Source organism: Phoca vitulina, unplaced genomic scaffold, assembly GCF_004348235.1.
Source record: "Phoca vitulina isolate PV1807 unplaced genomic scaffold, GSC_HSeal_1.0 scaffold2, whole genome shotgun sequence".
NCBI lineage: Eukaryota > Metazoa > Chordata > Mammalia > Carnivora > Phocidae > Phoca > Phoca vitulina.
Genome location: NW_022589705.1, coordinates 19342579 through 19367275, shown reverse-complemented (window position 1 = coordinate 19367275; position 24697 = coordinate 19342579). Strand labels below are relative to the sequence as shown.

The following is a 24697-nucleotide window of genomic DNA, read 5'->3' as shown; positions in this document are numbered from 1 at the left end:
CTATGCATAATATCTCTAAAGTCTTCATCTTGATCCCACCGATATGAGAAATATATTGAAGCGTACAGGAACTTAATCTCAATCTAAATACAGATAAAAATTTATCTTAAATTTTATTTAGCATATACAGACATACTTTTTTATCTGGTAAATACTGGAAATGATAATTTATATTCAACTTTATTGTGTCCAGTTAAAAAATTTGTCTTGGCCAAGTTTCTACTGAATTGAAATGATTTGCAATAATTCATCAATGCTTATATGTATTGGTGCTAGAATTTCAGACTGAAGGCTCAAGTATCAGTAAATCTTTTTCTAAAGTTAAACATAACATAATAAAAAAAATTAAAAAATTAAAAAAAAATTTTTTTAATTTAATTCCAGTAGAGTTAACGTACAATGTTATGTTAGTTTCAGGTGTACAATATAGTAATAGTAAATCTTTTCCTCTAATAAAATCACTAATACTTTTTTGTTCACATTAAAAAAAAAGCTCAGAGGTAGTGCATGGAGAGCTACATCTGATAATTAACAAACACAACATATCTTTTCTTTGCCAAGCTATTTTTCTTGTCTTTCATGATGTTCAACAATCTAACTAGATTATCATTTCTCCCCAAGCACTGTTTCTGAAATTTCATAAACACAGTAAATCATTTCTTCTAATTATATAATTTTTAGTTTCTTAAAGAATATTAAACATCCAAATGGGGTGTTCTTTTTTCTTCTTAAAATAATATGGAAATTACATCTGAGGTGGAGCCATATGAGAGAAAGTAGGATGCACTGTTATTTTTAAAACCAAACAGACATTTCAAATAAAATATAATCCAATATTTGCATAGAGTTAAAATGCTGATCATTTTAAGGGTTAGCTTATACATAAACATGGTTTCAGCAACAATAAAAATAATTCAATGAACACATACCCAAAAATCGTACAGTTCGCCGCACCAGTGGGTTTATATAGCAACAATCTCCAGTTAAAATAGTTTTCTCTTGGTTTTCAAAATCCCGTGTGGCCAGTTGTAGACAAAACACTGCAGTTTCTCCAACTATTATCTTGCAAGAAAATAAAAGGTTAAAGAACATTAGAATTTAAGCAGTATAAATGCAGAATAATTTTATTTTTTAAAAAATGCAAGGAAGTAACTCCTTTGAGTGGTAACAATCTCAATATAAAACTGAATCATATTTGCTTAACTAAACCCTTTTATTAGAACATTATCCCTATGTATACAACCCATATTTCTCTCAATTCAAGGGAGTATTAAACTGATAAATTATGAATACAAATGTACCATACCATTTTTGTTTTCTGAAAGACTTCATTCAAAAAAAATTTACAAAGGATCTTTAAGGACACACATATTTATTTTTGGTATGTAAGTGAATTCCATGTTTTATTTTTAAGTGATTATGTCTTGCTTAAATTTGACATTCCACAGAAATCAGAACAATTTTCTACAAAAATATTCTAGAAAGGATCAGATAAAGACATCCTAAAGCAAATTATATTAATACTTTCATAACAAGAAACAAAATCAATTCCCATGTATTTGGCCTTGAGATCATCCTTCGCCAAAATCTCATTATTCTATTCTGAGACAGTATTAAAAGTTGTAGTCATTAATATATTCTTTATATTTTGGTATACATATGTCATTTTAATCTTCATAAAAAATGAAACAGAAAATATTATCATACTTCTTTTATAATTGAAAAAAACAAGACTTGAAGCTCAAATGAATTGCCCAAAGCCACAGAGCCAGTAAGGAGAAAAATTAGATTCTGGTACAGATTCTTTGCTCTACTATGCTGATTTACTAAAGGACCTGCCTATTTTCCCTTGGTGTTTATACCATTTTCAGTGGTTTTCATACATGGCCTTTAAAATCACCCAGCAAGGTATTAGAGCATGTGTTAATATTCCTCCATGAATGAGAAAATGAAGGCTTAGGGAGGTTAAAAAATTTGCTCCCCATCAAGCCAGTCAGAAGCCAACCAGAAATTGCTGACTCAGCCCCAGATCTTTTGACTCTATTTAATACCATGATCAAAACTAGAAATATGATTAAGAGAAAAGAAATGGAGGGAATGTTATGTTGCCTAATTTGTCATTATTAAGGTTAGTTTCCAGTACATCTTGTCTAGGTTAAGTAACATACGATACAGAGAGTCCCTAACATTGCCTGGAAAAATGTTTTTGGGGTCCTGATGAAAGGTAGTATCTGTAATTACAGGATACTCAAAATTATAAGTGGGAGATACAGAAGTTCATAGGAGATTAAATGTTTGCCTAGTTCTACTCCAATATGAGTAACAGATTATAGAGCATTTCTTAATTTTTATTCTTTCTAACTTTTCCTCTTTTCTTACTGTATCTCTTCTTCCAAGGAGGTCAGGGTTCAAGGTTAAACCAGTAGATGTTGAGCTGAATTATATTAAAGGAATCCAATCTTGCCTCTCTGGTAAGACTGGATTGAATTAGGAAAGGCTGGAGTTTATAGCCTCCCAAATCCTCTTGAAATTTTTAACTTTGGTAAAGTAGAGCAGGTGGGTGATGAAACAGTTCATCTGGCCTAAAGAGGCACAAGCGGTATTTTCTAGGGTTCATCAGTTGCCACCAGGGCCCCGGTAGAAGCTGACAAAGAGGTAAGCTGTGTGCCTGACATCCTCTTACCTTCCTTCCTGAATCACTCTTCTGCTGCTCTTTGGAAGAAGTTGCTTTCTGAATTTTCAGTTTCAACTTCTTCCACGTCTGTTTTGCCCTACAATGTTCCAAATTCTAAAAATCTATCACCTACTCCACATCATGAGCTGCCTGGCTCCTGGCCTGATTCTGCCCTCCCAAGCCTTCTGTCCTCCAGAGCATGTACCAGGGGGTCTCTACCCCCAGGCTGGCTCCACCCCCTAGTCCCTGACCCCACCCCCACCTCCATCTGTTAATCCACGATACACAAAATTCTTCTGAATGTAACAGATACCCAATAGTTCTTACTAAATGTATGTGTGAATTCCATCCTCATTAGATCTGAAGGTCTCAGTCAGCCTCTGACCTTCTGCCTGACTCCTAATAACCAACTTCTGCCTTGTTCCTGTGATGAAGGCTCTACCTTACACCCTAGCTCCTTCCTATAACCAGATCCTGGATGCTCGTCCCTGACTTGATAACGCGTTTGGTTACCAGGTTCCTACCAGGCAAAGACCTGCCTTGTCCAGGCCCCTCTTCCTAGGGCTCTGCTTCTGTTTTCCTAATGCTAACCTCTTGCCTGGCTGTGTGTCAGCACATTGCACATTTCTGAATTCCCTATTTGTGTCTTCAGCCTATCTGCTGAAACACTGTCTCAATCAATACTCTTTGGCTGCTACTAAAAGAAACTCTCTCAAACTGGATTAAGCAAAACTGGGAATTTATTCTAGGGTTTGGAGTGTTATCTCAGAACTTGGGGGATGGGGCTCAGGATCAGGTCCAGGAATGGAAATTCCTCAGGAGTCCAGGCAACTACTCTCTCCGTCTCACTCCCTGTCTCTGGAGTTACACTGCCTCTCAGCTCTTCTCTGAATGCCTGACTCATTCTTGTCTTTCTGCAAACCAGTTCTCCTGCTTCTTAGCGTACACGATTGCCCCAACAGTTTCCAAGAACCCTATTTTGAACATGTCAGCTCAGTTCAGGGAAAGTTCAACTAATTAGATTTACTGCATCCCAACTCCAAATTCCCAGGGGGTTCAGCTGGGGACACGTGTCTCTTCTGGTCCAATTCACCAAAGTTAAGAAGGTGTGTCATGGTGCATGAAAACTGCCTCTCTGGGCAGAAAGCCTAGTTCTCAACAAAAGGGACTTGCAGTGATGTCTACTTCAACTCTCATCCATCCCATCCTGCTGGATTTCCCCCCTCCCCCACAACGCTAGTTCTTTCTCTAGACTAGCCCTTTCTACCACGTTCTCTGGATATCGTGTTCTGTGTGCCTACTGGGACTTTATCTCATCAAATGTAGGTGCCTAGACCCTAGTGTCTGCTTTTCTCTCATGGGTGTGTCTACTTCACTTACTCTATTTCTGTCCCCCCTCACTATGATATCTGTGGAACTCTTCATCCAAATTGTACTCTCCCTTAACCTCTCCACCCATCCCAATTTCCTAAGTCCAAACCCCCATTGTTTATTACCATCAGCAGATTCATGTAATTAAAATAAAACAATTTTTATTATGATGAATACTTAAATACCTTCTGAGTTAAGGACTCCATGTTGGGCATTGCTGTTTAAAGAAAGCTTTATAACCTAGTTGGGTGGACACAAATGAAATAATGAATAATGGCAGGAGTCTGAGTTTTAACTGGTTTGGACAATAACTGCCAGTAGCACATTTGGAAAGAAATGATACTGAGTCACTGGAAGCATCTGTGGTTGAAGTGAGATGTGCCATTCAGATTCTCCTGCTGCAGGGAGGCTTTCCAGCTCACATGCCCAGCTGCTATTCCACTGGGACCGCACTTCCTGTGGGTTCCTTCTAGCAAATGACTAACTAAGCATGGTGGGGGTACCCAGGAAAGCCTGTTCCCCTGAGATGTGAGATACTTCAGATTGGCAATTTTGATTTGAAAACTGCCAATCAGCCTGGCCAAGTCTTTCTTGAAACTGCGTTGTTATCTGAGGGGCTTGCTACCCAATTTCCCTACCTTCCTCCTCTCCTTCACAGAGGTCACACCTCCATCATAGTCTGAGGCCTCTCCTAGCCTTCTCTGGCCCAGCCCTCCCCAAACTTTTATCTTCTACAGGTGTTTCTCTTGATAAATCTCTTGTACATCTAATCACATTTTGTACCTGCTTCTAGGAGAATTCAAAGTAACACAGCATCAAAGAAAGGGTGTGATCCTGATTACTCTTAGGGAAAGGGCAGATAGATGTGATCAGATAGATGAAGAGGATTTAGATATAGACCTTACTAGGAAGGTAACATTGGAAGAGGAGTGGAGGTAGACCCTCCTTCTGGTAGCTCTCAACATGACCTGAACAGAAGCTAAAGTAGATTGAGTTTGCCTTGGAGGCAAAAGCTCTCATCAGTGAATTACAAACCTAAATTCTATGTTCCTGGTATTTTATTTTGGTTATTCTCTTCTTGTCCTGTCAGAGGTCTCCCTGAAGGACTTTATTCTCCCAAAGGTATTACAACCCCTGCTACTCTAAGGAATCCTAGCTTTTTCTCTCTTCTCTGACCTCCAGATGCAGGCCCCCAACTACCTATTAAATGACAACATCTCAACATGCTCAGATTTGCATATTGAAGTCCTCAGAGCATTCCCACCCAAAAGGAAATTCATCGCTCCTACCCTAAGCCTCCTGCCCCTCCATGTCACCATCTCAGTTAACCTGCCATCCTCCACTCAGACACTCAGGCTAGAACTCTCACACCATTACACACCATGCTGACACCTCTGTCCCCCTCATCTGCCTCTCTCCAGCAATTGCTAACTCCTGTTCTTTTACATCTTAATTATATTTCAAATATGACCATTTTTTCTCTGGCCTTCAAGCCATCTACTGCCAGATTGATACATTGAAAACAAATGTGTGCAATCCAAATTTTCTATTTATAATTTTCAGTGTGTCTTCACAACCAATGGGATAACAGGAATTGTCATAAAAGACGGTTTATAGCTGAGCCTAAACCCACCTTTTTCAGCTTCTGCAACTCTTACAACAGCCTCCACACATGCTATGTTCTAGCCACAGCTAGACATTTAAATTCTTCCAACATATCAGGCATTTCCATATATCCAGGCTTTTATACTTGGCCCATCACTTAGTATAGCTTGGTAGGCAAGGCATAGTTCTGTGCTTGAGATGTAATTTAAATATTGCCTATTCCTTACGTCTATTCCTGGTGCAACCCATCCCTTCTTCTGTGTGTTCCAGTAGCGCTTTGTACATTTATTGTGGTACTTTCCTCATGATTTTGTAACTATCAGCAACATCAGTCTCTTCCGCTCAATTGAGAGCTTCTCCAAAGCAGGGACTGTATAATGTTTATCTTTATACTTCCATATTAAAGCACAGTTCCTGGCAATAAATGTGAATGGCTGTATGCATGAATGAAATCCAGTTCAATCTGCCCATTTTATAGATAAGGACACCTATCCAGAGAGAAATAGAGACATTAAACATGCCTGAGTCACACAGTTACTGGCACAGCCAGAATCTGAACCTGAGTTCAGAGCTCTTTTGACCATAGCTTCTGCCTAGAAACTTGTAAGCTTTTCCTCCAACTTTTCCAGGTTAAGCCAGCTCACCCCCCACAGCCCCCCAGCTCCCTATTCACACTTCCCAACATTCAGGTTACACCCTGGAGCTCCACCACTCATCCCACCCCGACTCTTCCTCTGCCAATAAAGGAGAAAGCCCTTGCCTGATCCTCAGTTCTATAGGAAGCTCTTAAGCAACCCCTGTGGAAGGTTGGTGGTGTCTATTCATGGTCCACGTAAATCTGATATGGAATGTGATGATACCATTGAAGGGCTCAGAAGCTGGTACTGAAGGGCCCTCATCTTTTTACCTACCCAGCCAGGGTTGTGTCTGAGCAACTGTGCTGTTCTTTGAGTCACAGTCCCCTTCTAACTGCAACCTGACAGTCTATGTTCTTGGAGGCAAAACCTGTGTTCCTGAACCTCAACCCGCCGGGTAAACAGAAGCCTTACATTCCACAGATCTCCCCAAGCTGGAGTACCATATTTCTTTTATACCCCATCCTCTGATGGAGTGACTCCATTATTCTTTATTGAACTCAGTGTTGACATTATGAAGTCCTCTGACCCCTACCTTGCTTATGAAGTCGGACTTACACACACCCCCTTTGCTAAATGACCTATCCATGTCTCTATCCCATCTTTGAGAATAGAACTGGTAGTGGTCCTATATCTTATCTATTACCCTGTTTGGTAGTGAGTAAAAAACCCCATCTTGCCAATGAATAGCAACCTACAAAAGTGCAGGTGCAAATCATAAATCCCCAAATATAAATGTTTAAATGTTTGTTGTAAGTGCATAATGTTGCTCTTATACCTCAATTCCCAGAGGCTGACCCTCTAGTATCTATATTCCTTAACGACAAAATACTGAAGTAAGTTTTCTCAGGAAGATGCAATCACTGTAGACTTTCATCGAATGCCAAACTCCAAACAGCTTTATGTTTTTATTTATAAAAACCTGATTAGAAATTCCTCTCTCTTTCAACTGGTGATGATTCAAAGATATCCATGCATCATTGGTTTGAAATTGGTACAAGAAAACCATTTCAGATGTAATGCAGCAGTAGAGGTCACGCAATCAGTGTGATAGTACTTCACCTGTCTCATACACTTCAGATATATGTGAAATAATATCTGAAAAGCAACTTTATCCATAAAGGTCATGACACAGACTTAAATTTTAAAATGTAGGAAAGCATTGGGTTTATATTTAGGTTCCTATCAAACACACTGTGCATCCTTGGTTATTTTACAGGCATGTATAGAGAGAGAGCTCATTTCCCATCGTCAGTTTCAAGCCAGCCAAAGAAGGGTCTAAGCTATACCAAGAGGTAAAAAGATACACGGGGTACTATCTCATTAACTTTGTGTCATGATATGAGAAATTAAGGTTACTTCAGTGTCTATATGTATTCCAGCACTTTTGCTAATTAAGGTGTTGCTAAATTCTTGAAACATAGTTTCTGAGTGGAATTGAGGTTAGGAGACAGAATTCAATGAATTCAGGAGAATTACTGAAGAAGTAATATAGTTAGTGATAAACAGTAATGTAGTTGGTTATCCCTCCCAGCAGGTAAGAAAACTATGGTTATGTTTTGCTATAAGTGTATATATTTCCTAACTTGACCACAAAAACTTGTGTCCTCACTTTCATATTATAAAGTTGCCTTGGGAAGTGGCTACCTAGTCCGGACCTGCATGCCTGGTGCTAGGTGGTGACTTACACCAAAGGAACATCAGGTTCAATGATGTGTGTCAGTTTCAGACCAGGAGGAAAAATCATGTGTATCTTCTCCATGTTCTCTCCCCATCTGCTGTCTGGAAGCAGAGAGTTCTCTGGGCCCAGGAGTTGTTGGTGCCATAAGACAGAAGGAGTCAAAGTCCCTCAGTCAGTAGTCCTGCACTAGACTGTCACATGAGTGGGAGATAAACTCTAACGTTTGAAGCCAGTGAGATGTGGGGGTTTATTTAACAGCAGTGAGAACTTGCTAATTTCCTTTTTTTTTTTTTCAATAAAGAGGGAGTGAGTCTCAGGCTCAGTGTTCAGCAGAAAATAATATCTGGTTAGAATTGAAAAACACTGGCTTTCAGTATATTCATTTTATGGTTAGCTTCTATTACCAATTCATATTTGTATTTCATTTATGGTAATGCTATGTTTTCTTTTTACAATTTGTTAGTAAAGTGGATTAATTTAAAGAAAAAATAAGTGATAGTTGAGGTGGTATGTAGCTATGAGAGAAATCATGAAGCTGATACCCTGAGAGGCAAATTTGGGAAATATTTAACATTTAACAAAAGCTAACTTAAAGCTTCTGCACATCAAAAAACCCAATAGGCTAACAAAATGAAAAGGCAACCTATCAAATGGGAGAAAAATCTATGCAAATCATGTATCTGATAAGGGTTTAATATCCGAAATATATGAAGAACTCATATATTTCAACAGCAAACAAAACAAAAAAAATATTGAAAATGGACAAAGGAACTGACTGGACAGTTGTCCAAAGAAGACGTACAAATGGCCAACAGTCACATGAAATGGTGCTCAACATCACTCATCATGAGGGAAATGCAAATCAAAACCACAATGAGATATCACCTTCACACCTGTTAGAATGGTTATGATCAAAAAGACAAGAGATAATACATGTTGGTGAGGATGTGGAGAAAAGGAACCCTTGGGCACTGTTGGTGGGGATGCAAACTGGTGCAGCCACTATGGAAAACAGTGTGGAGGTTCCTCAAAAAATTAAAACTAGAACTACCATGTGAGTCAGCAATCCTGCTTCTGGGTGTATATCCAAAGGAAGTGAAAGTAGGCTCTCAAAGAGATATCTGCACTCCAATGTTCATTGCAGCATTATTCATAATAGCTATGAAGTGGAAACAATGTAAGTGTCTGTCTGTGGATAAATGCATAAAGAAGACGTGGTATATACAATAGAATACTATTCAGTCACAAGAAAGAAGAAAATCCTGCTGTTTGCTACAACCTGGATGAACCTTGAGGCATTTTGCTAAATAAATAAATCAGGCCAAGAAAGACATATATTGCATGGTATCCCTTACATGTGAAATCAAAGAAAGAAAGAAAGAAAGAAAGAAAGAAAGAAAGAAAGAAAGAAAGTCAAGTCGAACTCATAGAAATAGAGAGCAGAATGGTGGTTACTGGGGGGCTGGGGGTTGGGAGGAAATAGGAAGATACTGGTCGGGGTGCCTGGGTGGCTCAGTGGGTTAAGTGTCCAAGTCTTGATTTCAGCTCAGGTCATGATCTCTGCGGTCCTGGGATCCAGCCCTGAGTCAGGATCCCTGCTCAGTGGGGTATGCTTGTCCCTCTCCCTCTGCTCCTACCCTCCCCCCAACCCAGCTCCTGTGCTCTCTCTCAAATAAATAGATAAAATCTTAAAAAAAAAAAAAAAAAAAAAAGAAAGATATTGGTCAAAGGGCAGAAACTTCCAGTTATGAGATTAACAAGTTCTGAGGATCTAATGTACAGTATGGTGATTACAGCTAATAATACTGTACTGTATACTTAAATGTTGCTACAAGAGTAGATCTTAAATGTTCTCACCACACACACACACAAAGGGTAATTATGTGAGAGGACAGAGGTCTTAGCTAATGCTATGATGTTAATCATTTTGCAATATATAAATTTATCAAATCAACACATTGTACACCTTAAACTTATGTAATATGTCATTATATCTCTATAAATCTGGGGAGAAAAAACATTGAAAAGAAAACTAACTTACATGGCATAATTTCTAGTATTAGGGATTATTCTAAGTCCTTTGCAAATACTTACCAATTTAATCTCCAAAATAGCCATATGAGGTAAGTATTGTTATTAAAATCCAGCTACAGGTGAAGAAAATAAGGCACAGATGAAGTGAACTACCTAGGGTTGGGTGTGGAGTGAAGAGGCAGCATCTGAACCCAAGGCAGTTCATTTTCAGAACCCATGCTCTTAATCTGCACATGGTAGTAGTGGTGGTGAGGACTGCGGGCAGGTGGAACCCAGAAGGCCCCCATATCCTAGGGGGTGGGACAGTTTTAGGGAAGCAATGGGTCCAAAGGCAGCTTACATAGGAGGAAATGAGGACAGGGACTGGATTTGGTCCTTTGAGTGAAGGTTTGCAGTCTTTAGGATACTCCTGTTAAAACGCACAAGCAAGGGATAACAAACACACGAAGCTGTTAGCCCCACCACTGGGTGGGACAAGCTTATTAAGTCATTTTTTTAATTGTGAAGCCAGAGGATAGTTACATGGCAGTTTTCAGAGTACTCTCTGGACAGTGGTTTTCAGATGTGGTCCCCAGACCGGCAGCGCCGGCAGCACCTTGAAACTTGAGGGAACTGGCAAGCCTCGCCCCATACCTACTGTTTCAGAAGTTCTGGGTGGGAGGTCCAACCGTTTGTGTTTTAATAAGGGACCCCCCTCAAGCTCTGTACAGGATATTTCGAGGGGTCTAAAAGTCTTGATTACCACACATTTTAAATTTTTCAGAGGTATTTTTAAAAGAATTTCTACATACTGATTTGAACAAATCATGATTACGTATTTGTACTGTGCAAAGAGCTATTCTAAGCATTGCAGTGTCTAGAATGGGATCCTAGGTGGGGTTCTAGAAGGCAAGGTTCAATGAAACCTAAAATAAAAAGAAACCCGAAGCTCTTGCTTTTCACATGTTTTAAGTGAGACTTGGAGAGATGAAGCGTCCCGACAAGCCACTCACTCCTCAGCACCTCAGCACATGCTCATCCTCTGGCTTGGAGTCTACTGCACTTCTCGCTCTGGCTGGAATGCAGGAGGCGTCAGAGAAACTTACAATATAGCTGCTAACACTGACACACTCACTGACTACACTAGTGAATGAATAAAGAAGAGAGGAGACGAGGAGTCAGTGCTGACTGAGGACCGAACACGCAAGTGACCAAATGTGGTGTTCCTTTCTGGAACACTCTTACAGAAAGGGATACAGTCTTCTTCAACCCCATCTAAGCAGCGTGGTCAATATTAAAACCCTCCAGAGCCTGAGGCTCTGGCTGGAGCACAGCATGGAGAAGTACTACCTGGAATTTTTTTTTTCTCCAAACACTGGAAAGGCATACTTGCCTCTCCAAAGTAGTAGAATATGAACATTTGCCTCAGCGTCTGCATCTATAAAATGAGGATAATAGAAATAATGCCACCATAGGCTGTTGTAAGACTTACATGAGTTACCTGTTATAAAATTCTTAGGAGCTAGCATAGGGTAAGCACTGTGAAAATTTTAGCTTTGAGTAGATGATCTTGAAGGTTCTGTCCAGCTCAGATCTGTGATGGGTTAGTGCTCACGGTAAGGACATCTGGGATGCTTGGAATAGGATAATAGAATAGTTTGACATATTGGGATAATGTGAAAGTCCTGACACTAATCTTGCAGTGTATGTGTGTGTGCATGTGTGTGTGGCTGGGGGTAAGGGGGTGGGGGGCAAGTGGCATGATCATAGAGAAAAAGAAAGCATGGTCTGCCTAACAACAAGGCACAGATTTACACTATGCACATTCTTTTTTTTTTAATGATAAGAAGTTTATGAAAACCATTACAAAACTCCTTTCCTAGTTAATTAAATTTTACATGATCTTTATATTTGCCCAACCATTCACATAAATGTAGTGAACATAAGCTATAAGAAAAATGAATTATGAGAGCACCATAATTCAAAGTCATTTTGCATACCTGTAGTTTTAAAAAAATTTAATACATAAGGTCAAAATCTTCATGTTCACAAATCTACTGTAGGCCAATACCGTTATAATGTACCTGCCGTTCCTCAAAAGAACTAATTCATAATTAATAAAAACTGGTATACAGTTCATTGGCTTGCTTTCTTGCTCTTCCAAAATACATGTTCAGATTAATTCCCCCTGTTCTTTATCAACAATTTTTAAAAAGCATGATAAAACTTAAATATTCTTTGGGAACTTGAGATAATGGGGTTTTTAGACATAAGTCTTTGAAGCACAAGCAATAATTAAATGTCCCTAAGTCAGTGCTTCCAAAACTATGTTCAGCAGGATGTTAGGTGGGTTTGGGGGAGGGAAGATATTCCTGGTCCAAAAAAAAAAAAAATCAGCTAAAAGCTACAAACTCTAATCCTTCCCAAAGATGCACAGTGCATATTAGCACATTAAGATTCATATTTTCTAGCTGCCCCTTGATGGCATTCCTTCACTGTCTTCATTTTATAGATGAGGACACTAAGGCACAGAGAGATTATATGACTTACCTAAGGTCATTTAGCTACTAAGTTATAAAGTCAGGATTCAACTCCATGCCGTCCAGTTCTGGAGTTGAACTTGACATTACAATATTTTTTTAAATTTTGCTTTATTTTAAGAAACATCTGGCCATCAAAGCTTTCTTCTTTGAACTTCTGCATTTAAGAAGGTAATTTCCTCCCAAATAGCTTTCCTAAATGACCAAAAGCATGACAATCTGTTAAACAAAACTGTTAACTTTATGGCCCATTGTTTCCCAAACTTATTTGATTTTAGAAATCTTTTCTAGGGACAATCCTAAATATTTGGTAAAGCTGGTATCCCAGAAACACTAGGGAGAGTCAATAAAAGCAAGTCTTCCTTTTTAGAAGAAAGAAATTCACATTTAGGAAGGATTAGCTAGTATAGTTATTTATGATAACTGAATAAAAGAATTTGGGCTCTTCAGAAAGAAAAAGGAAAGGTGAGAAAGGCTAACTTTATAAAGTGACAACAAACTCATTCACCACTTCCCTGGTTATTAGGAAGAGGAGAAAATAATACTTCAAACAAAAGAGAACAAGTATTAATTCACACGAGAGTGGAATGTATTATTCTAAACAGTGACACAGGTGGGAAATAAAAGGGCACTTAAGTAGCACTTTCAGATGTTGTTTGTGCAGCACAAAGTGGCCAGGGAACGAGAGTGGGATTTACCTGACCTTTCCGATCTAAGAATCACATTCCTTTCCTCCAGTACAGCAGAGTCATACTTTTCCCCACTGACCTCCCTGGGGTGTCTGCTGGCTGCTGAGTCCGGGGAGAATTGTCAAAGGACCTGAGCCAGTGTAGCAGCTCTTCATAATTGCCTTATAGCAGATAGTAATTCTACCTCTTTTTTTTCTTCCTATCTTTTTTTTTTTTAAATGTTTATTTTCTTGCTAGTTCAGAATATCTAGACTGCTGTATGGTTGAGATTTCTTCTGTATGGTTGAGATTTCTTCTGTATCAAAATATAAATTTCTGTTGTACACCAGGACTGAATTATTAGTGGTCCCCTTCAAGTGCCTCACCCATGTTAAGGGAACATGCACTCGACAGACGACAATGTGATACTCTGGGTAACACTCCTTTTCATGAAATAGGCTTTTGAGGTGACAGCTCTGCCTGGGAAAGCAGAAATAGTATTCCTTGCAATTTCCAATTCATCATACAGATCTTTCCCTGGAGGCCATCTTCTTCCGGTTTTCTTGGCTTTCATTTCTCTCATCTTTAAACAGACTGCCAGAACAAATGTCTTTTAAGGCCATTCATTTTTACTGGAAAAAAAAAATGACTAGACATTTGAAGGACTTTATTTTTAAAACACTTTCACAGAAAGAGTAAATGTTGATTACATAGGAAATCCTTATACTTTACTAAGCCATTAAAAATGTTGATGAGAATGCACAAAGAAAAGCATGATTGAGACCCAAAAATAAATGAATGAGATGAATCTGGGAACACAAACTCATTTTGCAGTCTGGTCGCATTTGTTTTTGGTATGAGTGCAACTTTCCAGCTTACTGCTCCTGGTGTATTAGGAAAAGGTATAATTATAATTTAAATGTGAAACCCTAATAGCTCTGGTTCAGCGGAATTTATTAAGCAAGCCAATTTAAGGGTTTCCAGTATATAATGGGAAGTACCTTTTAGAAAACTGATTACTTATGATCTCCAATGTCCTTAATTTAAGCTTACAATACACACGTTATTTATTATATAAATTCATAAATATCTTCCCTTTGTTGTCATTTTTTAAAGTGACATATAGCACTTACATTGGCCCAGGTGCTGTTCTAAATACTTTACATATACTAATTTGATTTGGTCCTCACAACTGCCCTATGACGGAGGTATTTTTATTCCTTCTTACAGATAAGGAAACTGAGGCACAAAGAGGTTGAGTAATTTCCCCAAGGTCCCACAACTAGTAAATGAGAGACCTGAGATTCAAACCTAGGCAGTATGACTCCAACTTTAATATTATATTTATCATCAAAGATTTGTTCAGGAAGGGAGTCAAAATGCTTTATGAAACACCTATTAACTCACTTTATCACCCAATGTCAACCTTGACATTATATTTTATTAGTTTGCTTTATTTTAGGAAGAAAAGTCTAGCAGTTAAAAGCCTTTTTATCTGAACTTCTGTACTTAGGAATATAATTTCCCCCAACATGCTTTTCTACATAAAGCACAAATACGGAAATCTGTTCTTTAAAAAAAAGAAACAGCTAGATAAATAAAGTTTATAGATAAGACACTCCAAAAAACAATAACATTTATTCAAACAAAGAGTAAAGGACAGAGTTTATATGGGTTGGCAGAGTGCAGTTGGGCTGGGAATATTAATTTTCTAAATGTGTCCCCAACCTGCAGCAACTTATTTTTAGAAGCAGCCTGTTACCTCAAAATGTTATTTGGAAGGCCTGGTGATGGGGGAGTTTGGTGGGACGTTCAGATAATATTAACAAGAAGTTCATTTTAAGAAAGATAAAATTTTGAAGAAAAGTTATAGATTTATGTTATTTCTCAAAAGCATAATGATTAAATATTCATTTGCAAAAGTTGAATAGAATAGTAGAAGCCTATAGAACTGATGTGAAAGCCTTTCTATTGATTTAAATTATTAAGGAGGGAAGGAAGTATGACTTTGAAGTCCACTATCTCTTCCATATATAACTTACTCAGTTTCTATGTGATTTTCCCACCACCACTCCTTGCAAGATTCAGATTAGTTTTCACAGGCATTTGAACACGCAGGTGAACAACTGCCCTCAGGTAAGACTGACTCTGACTTTGACACTTAGAAGGAGTTCAATCTTATCCAGACCCTTCATCCTTTAGAAAATTTGTTCAGATGTCCAAACCATGCATAATCTTAGATTCTGCTTCTCTATTGAGTCCTGTTGTGGGCTGTCAAAATATTTAGAGTCATCACATCTCAGCAGTTAACAAGAGTGTTGCTGAAAACATAAAATGCCAACTCCACGCCCTCTGGCACCAAGGTCCATAACTCTGAGCAGCAATATCCAATGAAGGGTTTAGAAACAGTATTTCTCTGTTCTATTTCATTTGGAAACAAAATGAGTCTTTCTGATCCTTTTATTGCATGGAAGAGCTTCATGTTAATAGTACTGGCTCCTTCTCATGTGGACCCAGGGCCTGCTGGGCCCCCTGTGGTCCCCCCATTGGGACCATCTGTGTTGTAGACTGGTGACAACACTTCCAAAGGTAGAGCAAACACCCATCTGCACAGTTCACCACTACCCGCCATGCAAAGTACACAAGCACTGCTCCAGATGCTCTGGCTTCCAACTCCAACTTCCCCACAGAGGATCTTGGGAGGTCTTGGGCCTGAATAGACCCTGGACAGAGTCCCATCATAGGCGTGAGAGAAGAGGATCCTCCGTTAGCAGACCTTCTTTCCAAGTCCCCCTTGGTGCCATAGCACATTTCTTTCTTTCTTTTTTTTTTTAAATTAACATATAATGTATTATTTGTTTCAGGGGTACAGATCTGTGATTCATCTGTCTTACACAATTCACAGCACTCACCATAGCACATACCCTCCCCAGTGTCCATCACCCAGCCACCCCATCCCTCCCACCCCCCTCCACTCCAGCAGCCCTCAGTTTGTTTCCTGAGATTAAGAATCTCATGGTTTATCTCCCTCTCTGGTTTTGTCTTATTTCCTTTTTCCCTCCCTTCCCCTATAATCCTCTGTCTTGTTTCTCAAATTTCACATATCAGTGAGATCATATGATATTTGTGTTTCTCTGAGTGACTTCTTTCTTTTTTTTTTAAGATTTTATTTATTTGAGAGAGAGAGACAGAGCACAGGCAATGGGAGAGGCAGAGGGAGAAGGAGAAGCAGATTCCCCGCTGAGGTGGGAGCACGAATTAGGGCTCGATCCCAGGACCCTGGGATCATGACCTGAGCTGAAGGCAGATGCTTAACCATCTGAGCCACCCAGGCGCCCCATGATTGGCTTAATTCTCTTAGCATAATACCCTCTAGTTCCATCCACATCATTGCAAATGGCAAGATTTCATTGTTTTGATGGCTGCATAATATTCCATTGTGTGTGTGTGTGTGTGTGTGTGTGTGTGTGTGTATACACACACACCACATCTTCTTTATCCATTCATCTGTTGATGGACATCTAGGCTCTTTCCATAGTTTGGCTATTGTGGACATTGCTGCTATAAACATTGGGGTGCACGTGCCCCTTCAGATCACTACATTTGTATCTTTGGGGTAAATACCCAGTAGTGCAATTGCTGGGTCGTAGGGTAGCTCTATTTTCAACATTTTGAGCAACCTCCATACTGTTTTCCAGAGTGGCTTCACCAGCTTGCATTCCCACCATAGTATAGATAAAAAGCTAGTATCCAAAATCTATAAAGAACTTATCAAACTCAACACCCAAAGAACAAATAATCCAATCAAGAAATGGGCAGAAGACATGAACAGACATTTCTCCAAGGAAGACATCCAAATGGCCAACAGACACATGAAAAAGTGCTCAACATCGCTCAGCATCAGGGAAATACAAATCAAAACCTCAGTGAGATACCACCTCACACCGGTCAGAATGGCTAAAATTAACAAGTCAGGAAATGACAGATGTTGGCGAGGATGCAGAGAAAAGGGAACCCTCCTAAACTGTTGGTGCCATAGCACATTTCAAAATTACATTGACCTATTGTTTATCACATTTCATAATTGGCAGACATTTTGAGAATTCTGCAATTTGGTACCAAAAGGTAAACTTGTAACAGGTAATTGAAATCCTGTGAATATTTGAGACCTATGAATAAATGACTCAATGAATATAGATTAGAGTCCAATGAATACAGGACTCGAATACTTGGAAAAACATTCCCTCAAAAAGCAGCAGGAAACAATTGTGCTTAATGAGCAATTCTGAGCACAGTTTGCTGGCCAGCAGTTTTAGATGACTATTAAAATCTCAATCAAGTTTTCTTTCAAAATCTTAATCATAATCTCTCCATATGAACTCAAGCAAAATAGTATTGAAATGAACCTGTTATGTGCAGTGCCGATCTTTTTAAATGTTTATTTAATATCAGTATTTATAATTAGAATTATTATATTAGAATATTCAAGTGAATTAAAATTCTTCATATCTGAAAGAAAACTAAACCCCTATTTAATAAACATTGATTGAACCCAAACTTACATGGAGCAGACACTGTTGTCTGTCTAATCAATGTTAACTATTCATCTTCCTCACAGAGCCTTGATTTTGTTCCATTACCAACCTTCTCTATTATGGCCACAGTCTTCAGGGAGTCATGGCCATCCTTAGCCTCAAAAGATGAGTGATTTGTCAAGTCCTGGTGGCTCCGTCTGTGACTAACTTAGGCCTGGGCATGAGACAAAGTTGTGCCCAAGGAGGATGAGGAGAGCTTTGCTAGGGATGGTGCTTCCAAAGAGGGGTTCTTGCTTTTAAAAAGAGACTCACAGAAGAAGTATTCTTCTGCTAGACATCATCGACTTTGCATGTGATTCCAGAACAAGGGTGGTCATTGTGCAATCATGAGAGGAGCCAGCCAAGAGCAGAGCAGACACATATTATGTCAGAGTGGAAAGAGAAGAGAAACCTGGATCTTTGATCTGTCATTCAGATACTGAATTAGTCATTTTTGAGCTATCCCAACGGCACTCCTTGTTATGTGACATAATAAATTTTCCTTATTGTTTAAATGGTTAAGTTGGAATTTTCTGTTATGTACAGATGAAAGCAATCTAATTGATACAAAGAATATGGCCTTGAACTTGGTGATGGTAAGGTAGAGAGTAGAAAGAAAATCTCACGAAAGTTGATGTTTTTTATATGGCACACGGCTTAAAAGGACAGAGCTATGTTCACCACAAGCAAAGTTATATAGAGTGCAGACTGGGGAATAAGACTGAGAGAAGGAACAGGAAAAAGAGCTTTACAGGTAGGGTGACAATATAATTTATCATTCAAACTATTACACTTTGGAGTGTGAAATGAAAGCTTAGTAATATTGCTATCAAGACAACAGGAATAAACTGGAACTGACCCAGGCAAACCAGGACACACTGTTGCCACAATTATAGAGCAAAGGAGAACATAAATAAAGCCTTGGAGGAGGGAAAGTATAGGATGTCCTTGAGAGACAGTAAATGGCCCGATTTGGTTGGAATGTAGACTAGATATGAGGGCTGATGGGAGATGATCTTGGGACGGTGATATAAATGCCTTGAGATCCAAGCGAGAAGTTAGTACTTCATTTTGTTCACAGTGGGAGGCTATGAAATTTCTGGGCAGGGGAGTGGTGTGATCAGACCTATGCTTCGGGAAAATCAATCCGGAAGCAGCAGAGACTAGCAAGAAGGGGAGATGTTCGGTAAGTCACTATTGCAGTAATCCTTCCAGGTAATGAGCCAGGCTTTTAGCAGTGGGAAAGTGAAGGGGCACGTGCCAATAATGGGGACAGGAGAGCCGAAGGAAAGAAAGGCTTAAGGATAAATTTTGAGATTGCCTACAATTGGGAGTGGGAAATAAAAAGAGAAGTAAACAAAGGACATAGAGCAGGAGTGCCTGCGAGTCCGAAGAAAATGATCACATCAAGGAACCCAGGAGAGGAGAGAATTTCAAGGAGGGTTGGGGAGGTGGTCCTTGATCTGTGCTTCAGTGTCCTAAAGAAGCAGAGGAAGTGAATGTCCAAGCGAGAAGGTTGTTGTCGGTGACCTCCAAGAAAGGGGTTGACAGTGACAAAAACAAATTTTTTTCACATTTCCTTTGCCTTTCAGAAAACCTTGTCAGTTGAATCAGTGCAGCAATTCCCCAAACCATTTAACCTTCAAAGACCTGACAGTGGGTTCAACTGAAATAATGAAATCAATTTAATTTGGTGAGTAGAAGGTGGGGCTCCGACATGGATTACAGGTGTGTCATCCTACTTCAATCTCAGCTCTGCATCACCCTCTTCACAAAGCCAGAGTCACTGAAATACACTATCTATCCCTTTGGTCCCCAAACCTTCAGCTCGAGTCTACCTCATCTTTGAAAACTCTGACCTTAGGCGGGAGGGATTTACACAGCTACAGCCCAAGGTCTGAGATTCAGGACCAAGTCTCTGCTGCTAATTCAAGTTGAACATTCTGGCCTATATTTGATAATGAGAACTATGTTCCTGAAATGCAATTTCAACTTTGTGCCTGAGTTCTGCTAGCTGATCTCTGTTCCTGAGACTCTGCTTTGGTGACCTAGTCAGCACCCCCGTCCCCCTAAGGAGGAGACTACCTGTTCCCATCTGTCCTCCTGGTACTGGAGTCCTTCTGCTTAATTCTAGACAGCAGCAAAGGCCCTATTCTCTTACTTGGCAACAGATTTTCGTCACACCCACCAGCTCCTAGATTCTGTCCAATGCCAGAATATGCAGCTATTCCCCACAGGCCTCCCTTGACACACTTTCCCAGAATCCCTGTCTTCTGTAACTTTTCCTTCCACAGACCATGTTCTTCTGCAGGACCAGATGCCCAGAGCACCTTCAGGGGGGTCTACCCTTCTGTGTCCAATTCCAATTGTTTCCATGCCCCAGATCTTCCTGACTTAATCCATTCCATTTGGTTACAAGAGTGGCTCTCTCCCTTACCTGATACATGGTAATAGGTTTTGTATCCAATCTCACCTTTGCAAAGGGCATCCAGGCAAGTGGGAGCATTTGTAAATTGGTACCAGAAGAAAACAAATTCTGCACTATCCTCATCCATTAACAAAAATCATGGCATGTGATTCATGGACTTGGAGATATACAGGAAGCTGAGAGAAGCACTGATCCATGAACAGAGATACCCTGAAGGTTGCAGCAGCGTATTTGTTGCCAGTATCTGTAGTATGAATAAAGTTGTCAACAATGATATTTTGGTGAAAGTACTTGAAATAAAAGTACAAACATAGCCCATGCATAACGTCAAACAATAAAGTGTTACATTCTCCGATGTCTGTCTAACCTGATCTGATGCCTCTGGTAACTGAACACAAATACAGACATAAGCTTCTCTCTCTCTTTTTTAAGATTTTATTTATTTATTTTAGAGAGAGATTGAGCACGAGCAGTGGGGAGGTAGAAGGAGAGGGAGAAGAGAGGAAGAGGGAGAAGCAGACTCCCCGCTGAACAGGGAGCCCAACACAGGGCTTAATCCCAGGACTCCGGGATCATGACATGAACCCAAGGTAGATACTTAACCAACTGAGCCACCCAGGTACCCCGACATTAGCTTCTCTTAATAGGGGTATTTGCTTGGAAAAGGATTGGCTGGAACCCAGAAACAGTAACATAATCAGAACCTTTCATAAAATGAAGCAAGAGAGGAATGCTTCTCCATTTCCAAGACACCTGGGCCAAAGCTCTACCACACCAACAAAGAATAAATAACATGTCTTCTTGAGGATAGTGATGGACATCATGTTTGTCACTCTCTTATACAATTTTCCCACTGCATTGCAAGATCCTTTTTATCGTTTAACCTCCATGTCTAGCAAGTTGCCTAGCATGTAACAGATATTCACTAAGAATTGTGTGAATGAATGAATGAATGATTGATTGAATAAATGAAAGAGGAAGGAAGGAGAAAGGTAGGTAGATATATATGACTGTGATAGAACTGCAGTCTTTAGGGTACTTGTTGCCACCATGCATGCTGGAGATAAGACATAATCTTATTATTTAAAAAAAGCAAAAGCAAGAATGCCTAAATGGTGCCATGAATAACCTTTCTCCACAACTTCATTAACATATACGATGAACTGGCAAAAGGGGAGGATCCACACGCAGTCATGAATCTTTCACTCCCACAGCAAGACAATATGGAAGGGAAATGTGTAAAATGTCCCAATCCAAGTTTAAGTTTCAAAAGTACTCTAGTATTTTCATATCCCCCCTCTTTCCCAAACTTGATGAAAAAGAGTATTGTATTTAAAAAGGGGTTTTAAAAGATCATATTTGAAACAGTTACAGTAAACCAAGTGTTTGTTAATTTGAGGAACCATCTTTAAAAATCTATTCAGGTGTGTCTTCTGAAGTACAGACCAAAATGGTGCATATCACTTCAACAGTATTCGCCACAATTAGAGAAAAAGTAGACTAGGAAATGATGAAGTTTCTTTAAAATAACAGGGGGAAATAAAAGTCTAGATCTGCCCTGAGATTACAGTTGCCACTAGCTTTGAGTGCTTGGCTGTCGATCACTCAAAAGCTGGCTGGTACAAATTGGGATGTGCCATAGTGTAAAACATGCACTGGATTTCAAAGACTTTGCACAAAAGGCCATGGGACATAATTTAGTGGTATATTTTTATATTGATTACCTGCTAAAATAATATTTTGGATATATAGAGTTATGTAAAATATATTATTAAAATTAGTTTCACCTGGTTTTTTTAAGCTTTTATTTATTTATTTGAGAGAGAGAGAGAGCACACAAACAAGGGGAGCAGCAGAGGGAGAGGGAAAAAAGAGCAAAGAGCCCGATGCGGGGCCCGATCCCAGGACCCTGGGATCATGACCTGAGCCGAAGGCAGACACTCGACTGACTGAGCCACCCAGGTGCTCTAGTTTCACCTGTGTTTAATTTTCTAATATTAAAAAATTGTGGCTACTCTAAAACTTAAAATATGGTTTACATTTTATTTCTATTGGATCTTATGGGGCTAGATTTTATTTTTACATCCCCTGGCCCATCATTATTGCAGATGGCTCAGTAGGTCCTGGGTTTTCAGAGGAACCAGAGCAGAGGGAAGAGCTAAAGAGGTATCATGGGTATAGATTTTTAAGTATTTACTTAGCATGCATAACTGACTGGTCTTCTAGGGTAGAAATATAAAATCATACATGAGCAGAGCTTTTAGAAATCTTTCCATCATGTTTCTTTATTATAGTGTCTTAATCTTTAAAAGATAAAATCGTCTACAATAGGGACTCCACTAAACAACTGAGCATACATTTGTGGATGGATTAAATAAATACACGTGAAACTCTAGTGTGTTGTATGTGTTTTTGAATCAACTGTCCTATCATTTGTCATGCTCCTGAACTAAGAGTTCTGACATGTCAGTCACATCTGAGGTCCAACCTGCAACAACCCATTTACTATCCATTATTCCTACATAATCTGATTAAAACAAACAGACCAGAGGGATCAACTCACAAAATTTGTACCTTGTTTTTTTTTTTTGCTACCTTCTTTGCTGAAAGCAACGTTACTGTTGTTTCTATGGACACGTGCTAATATATCTACAATTTCTAACGTCGTTTTTCTTGGCCATGATTTTCTGCTGATCAACTAGGATTCTTAAGTAACATTTTACAGACACCAGCTATTTAAATGCAGCAAGTTCGATAAATTCCTCTAAGTGAACCAATCCCTTCCTTTATCTAGTTCCTCATCTTGACATTATTTAAGCATACCTTCTTCCCGGTATGTTTTTAATCAGGTTAGTTTCCCTGTAAGTGTCGAATGCTCACAAGTAATTTGCTAAGGAGGGGTCACTTATCTTCTGGTATGGAACAGTCCTCTTATGTAGAGAAAGCTCTTATAGAACATTCACATCATATGTAGTAGATAGGTATACTGTAGTGGATGAAGCTTTTGGAAAGTACCTGTAAATTAGTCCTGTAAACCAGTAACCAAAGAAAGCAGATGATAAGGAAATGGTGGAAGGGCAGGAATGCTCTTTCAAAATGCCCATGCAAAACTCAATCAAAACTACCTCTGGTGTTATAAGCTACAAACTAGGTCATGAATATAACTTGAAACAAAAGTTGTAAAATCTTCCGACGGCCCCAAACTTCTGTTAATCAAGAGCAAAAGGAGAAAAGCAGAAATGAGTTTAAATTCCTCTAAGGTCTATAATGGCCAAGTCTCAACTGTGAATTCCTGACTCTTTTATTTCTTTTTAAATTACCGGAATTTGCCCACTTTCCTGGCACAGAGAAGACAGTCAATGAAGGTTTGCTGAAAAAAGAAAGGAAGGAAGGGAGGAAAGGAGAAAGAGTGGGAGGAGGGAAGAGAGACATAGGATAAAGGAAAAGAGGCTTGGCTTGGTTGATTCACAAACAACAGAGCTGCCATCTGAATGAACGGTGTTAGCTATGACAAATGTAGGATCTGAAGGGGACACTTGTGTACTTTACGCCATGGCCGTGCCTTGGTGTCAGTGTGTCCTCACCCCTCCACGCATTCATATACAGACAATCTGGATGGCTCAGAATTCATGCCTTTGCTAATACTTTAATATATTAAAAAATTTTTATTCATATCACATATCCAGTGGCAGGACAGCTTCCTTTTTTATGGTACTATGAGAATCCACAGCCCTCATGTTTACATTTTTATCATTTCTGTTTATCTGGGATCCTACATCAATTAAGAATAATTTGGGAAAAGAGCAGATATGAAAAGACAGTTAAATACAAATAGACCCCAGGTGATATTAAAAGACCCAATATATATTTTTTAATCTCCATCTTATTTAATGATCTTACTGGTCTAGCTGTTTTCTCTAATTCAAAACACCCACAAGACATAAATTTTTCCAGTTGTTTATTTCAACCCAATATTATCTTGATTCACTAGCTGAATATGTTTATATTTTTAGACCTACCTCATCTTACTTTATAATGCTACATTTTCAATTGGCATCTCAGCTATTTGATGTTCTTACAGGATTTTTATCTCATCCCCTAAGTTCCTTTGCTCCATCAGTGATGGCTCATTGTTGCATTCAGACTTGTTCCAATTACACATAAGTTACTGCTCTCTTCACTTGTTCCTAACTCTGTCCTTCTACAAACTCCTTATGCAATCAAAGGGACAAATAGAAGAAAAACTCCTCCTGGATCCCCTCAATACATCACTAGCGTGTCACTGGAAGGTGGTAGAAAAAGAATGGGTTTTAGAACCAAGAAGACCCTTCTGGTTTCAAATTACTTAACTTTATGCAAATTACTTTTGAGTTTTTTGAGTCTCAGTTTTTTCTTTCGCAAAAGGGTGATGGTAATACAAAATGATAGAACGGTTTTGAAAATTAAATTAGCCTCTCCCGACATTAACATGTGCAAAAGCACTAGCTTCCTTTCTTTTTTTTTTTTTT

The 24697-nt window shown here is 39.1% G+C and overlaps 1 protein-coding gene across 6 annotated transcripts in view; it reads right to left on the bottom strand.

The window, feature by feature from the left end:
- Positions 1–24697, bottom strand: part of PLPPR5 (phospholipid phosphatase related 5) — a 118975-nt gene that overhangs the window by 76828 nt on the left and 17450 nt on the right. For all 6 annotated transcript variants that reach the window (XM_032422896.1, XM_032422887.1, XM_032422907.1 and 3 more), the window contains exon 2: positions 930–1062. In XM_032422896.1, coding sequence (XP_032278787.1) covers positions 930–1062 — 133 coding nt within the window. The remainder of the gene's footprint in view (positions 1–929; positions 1063–24697) is intronic.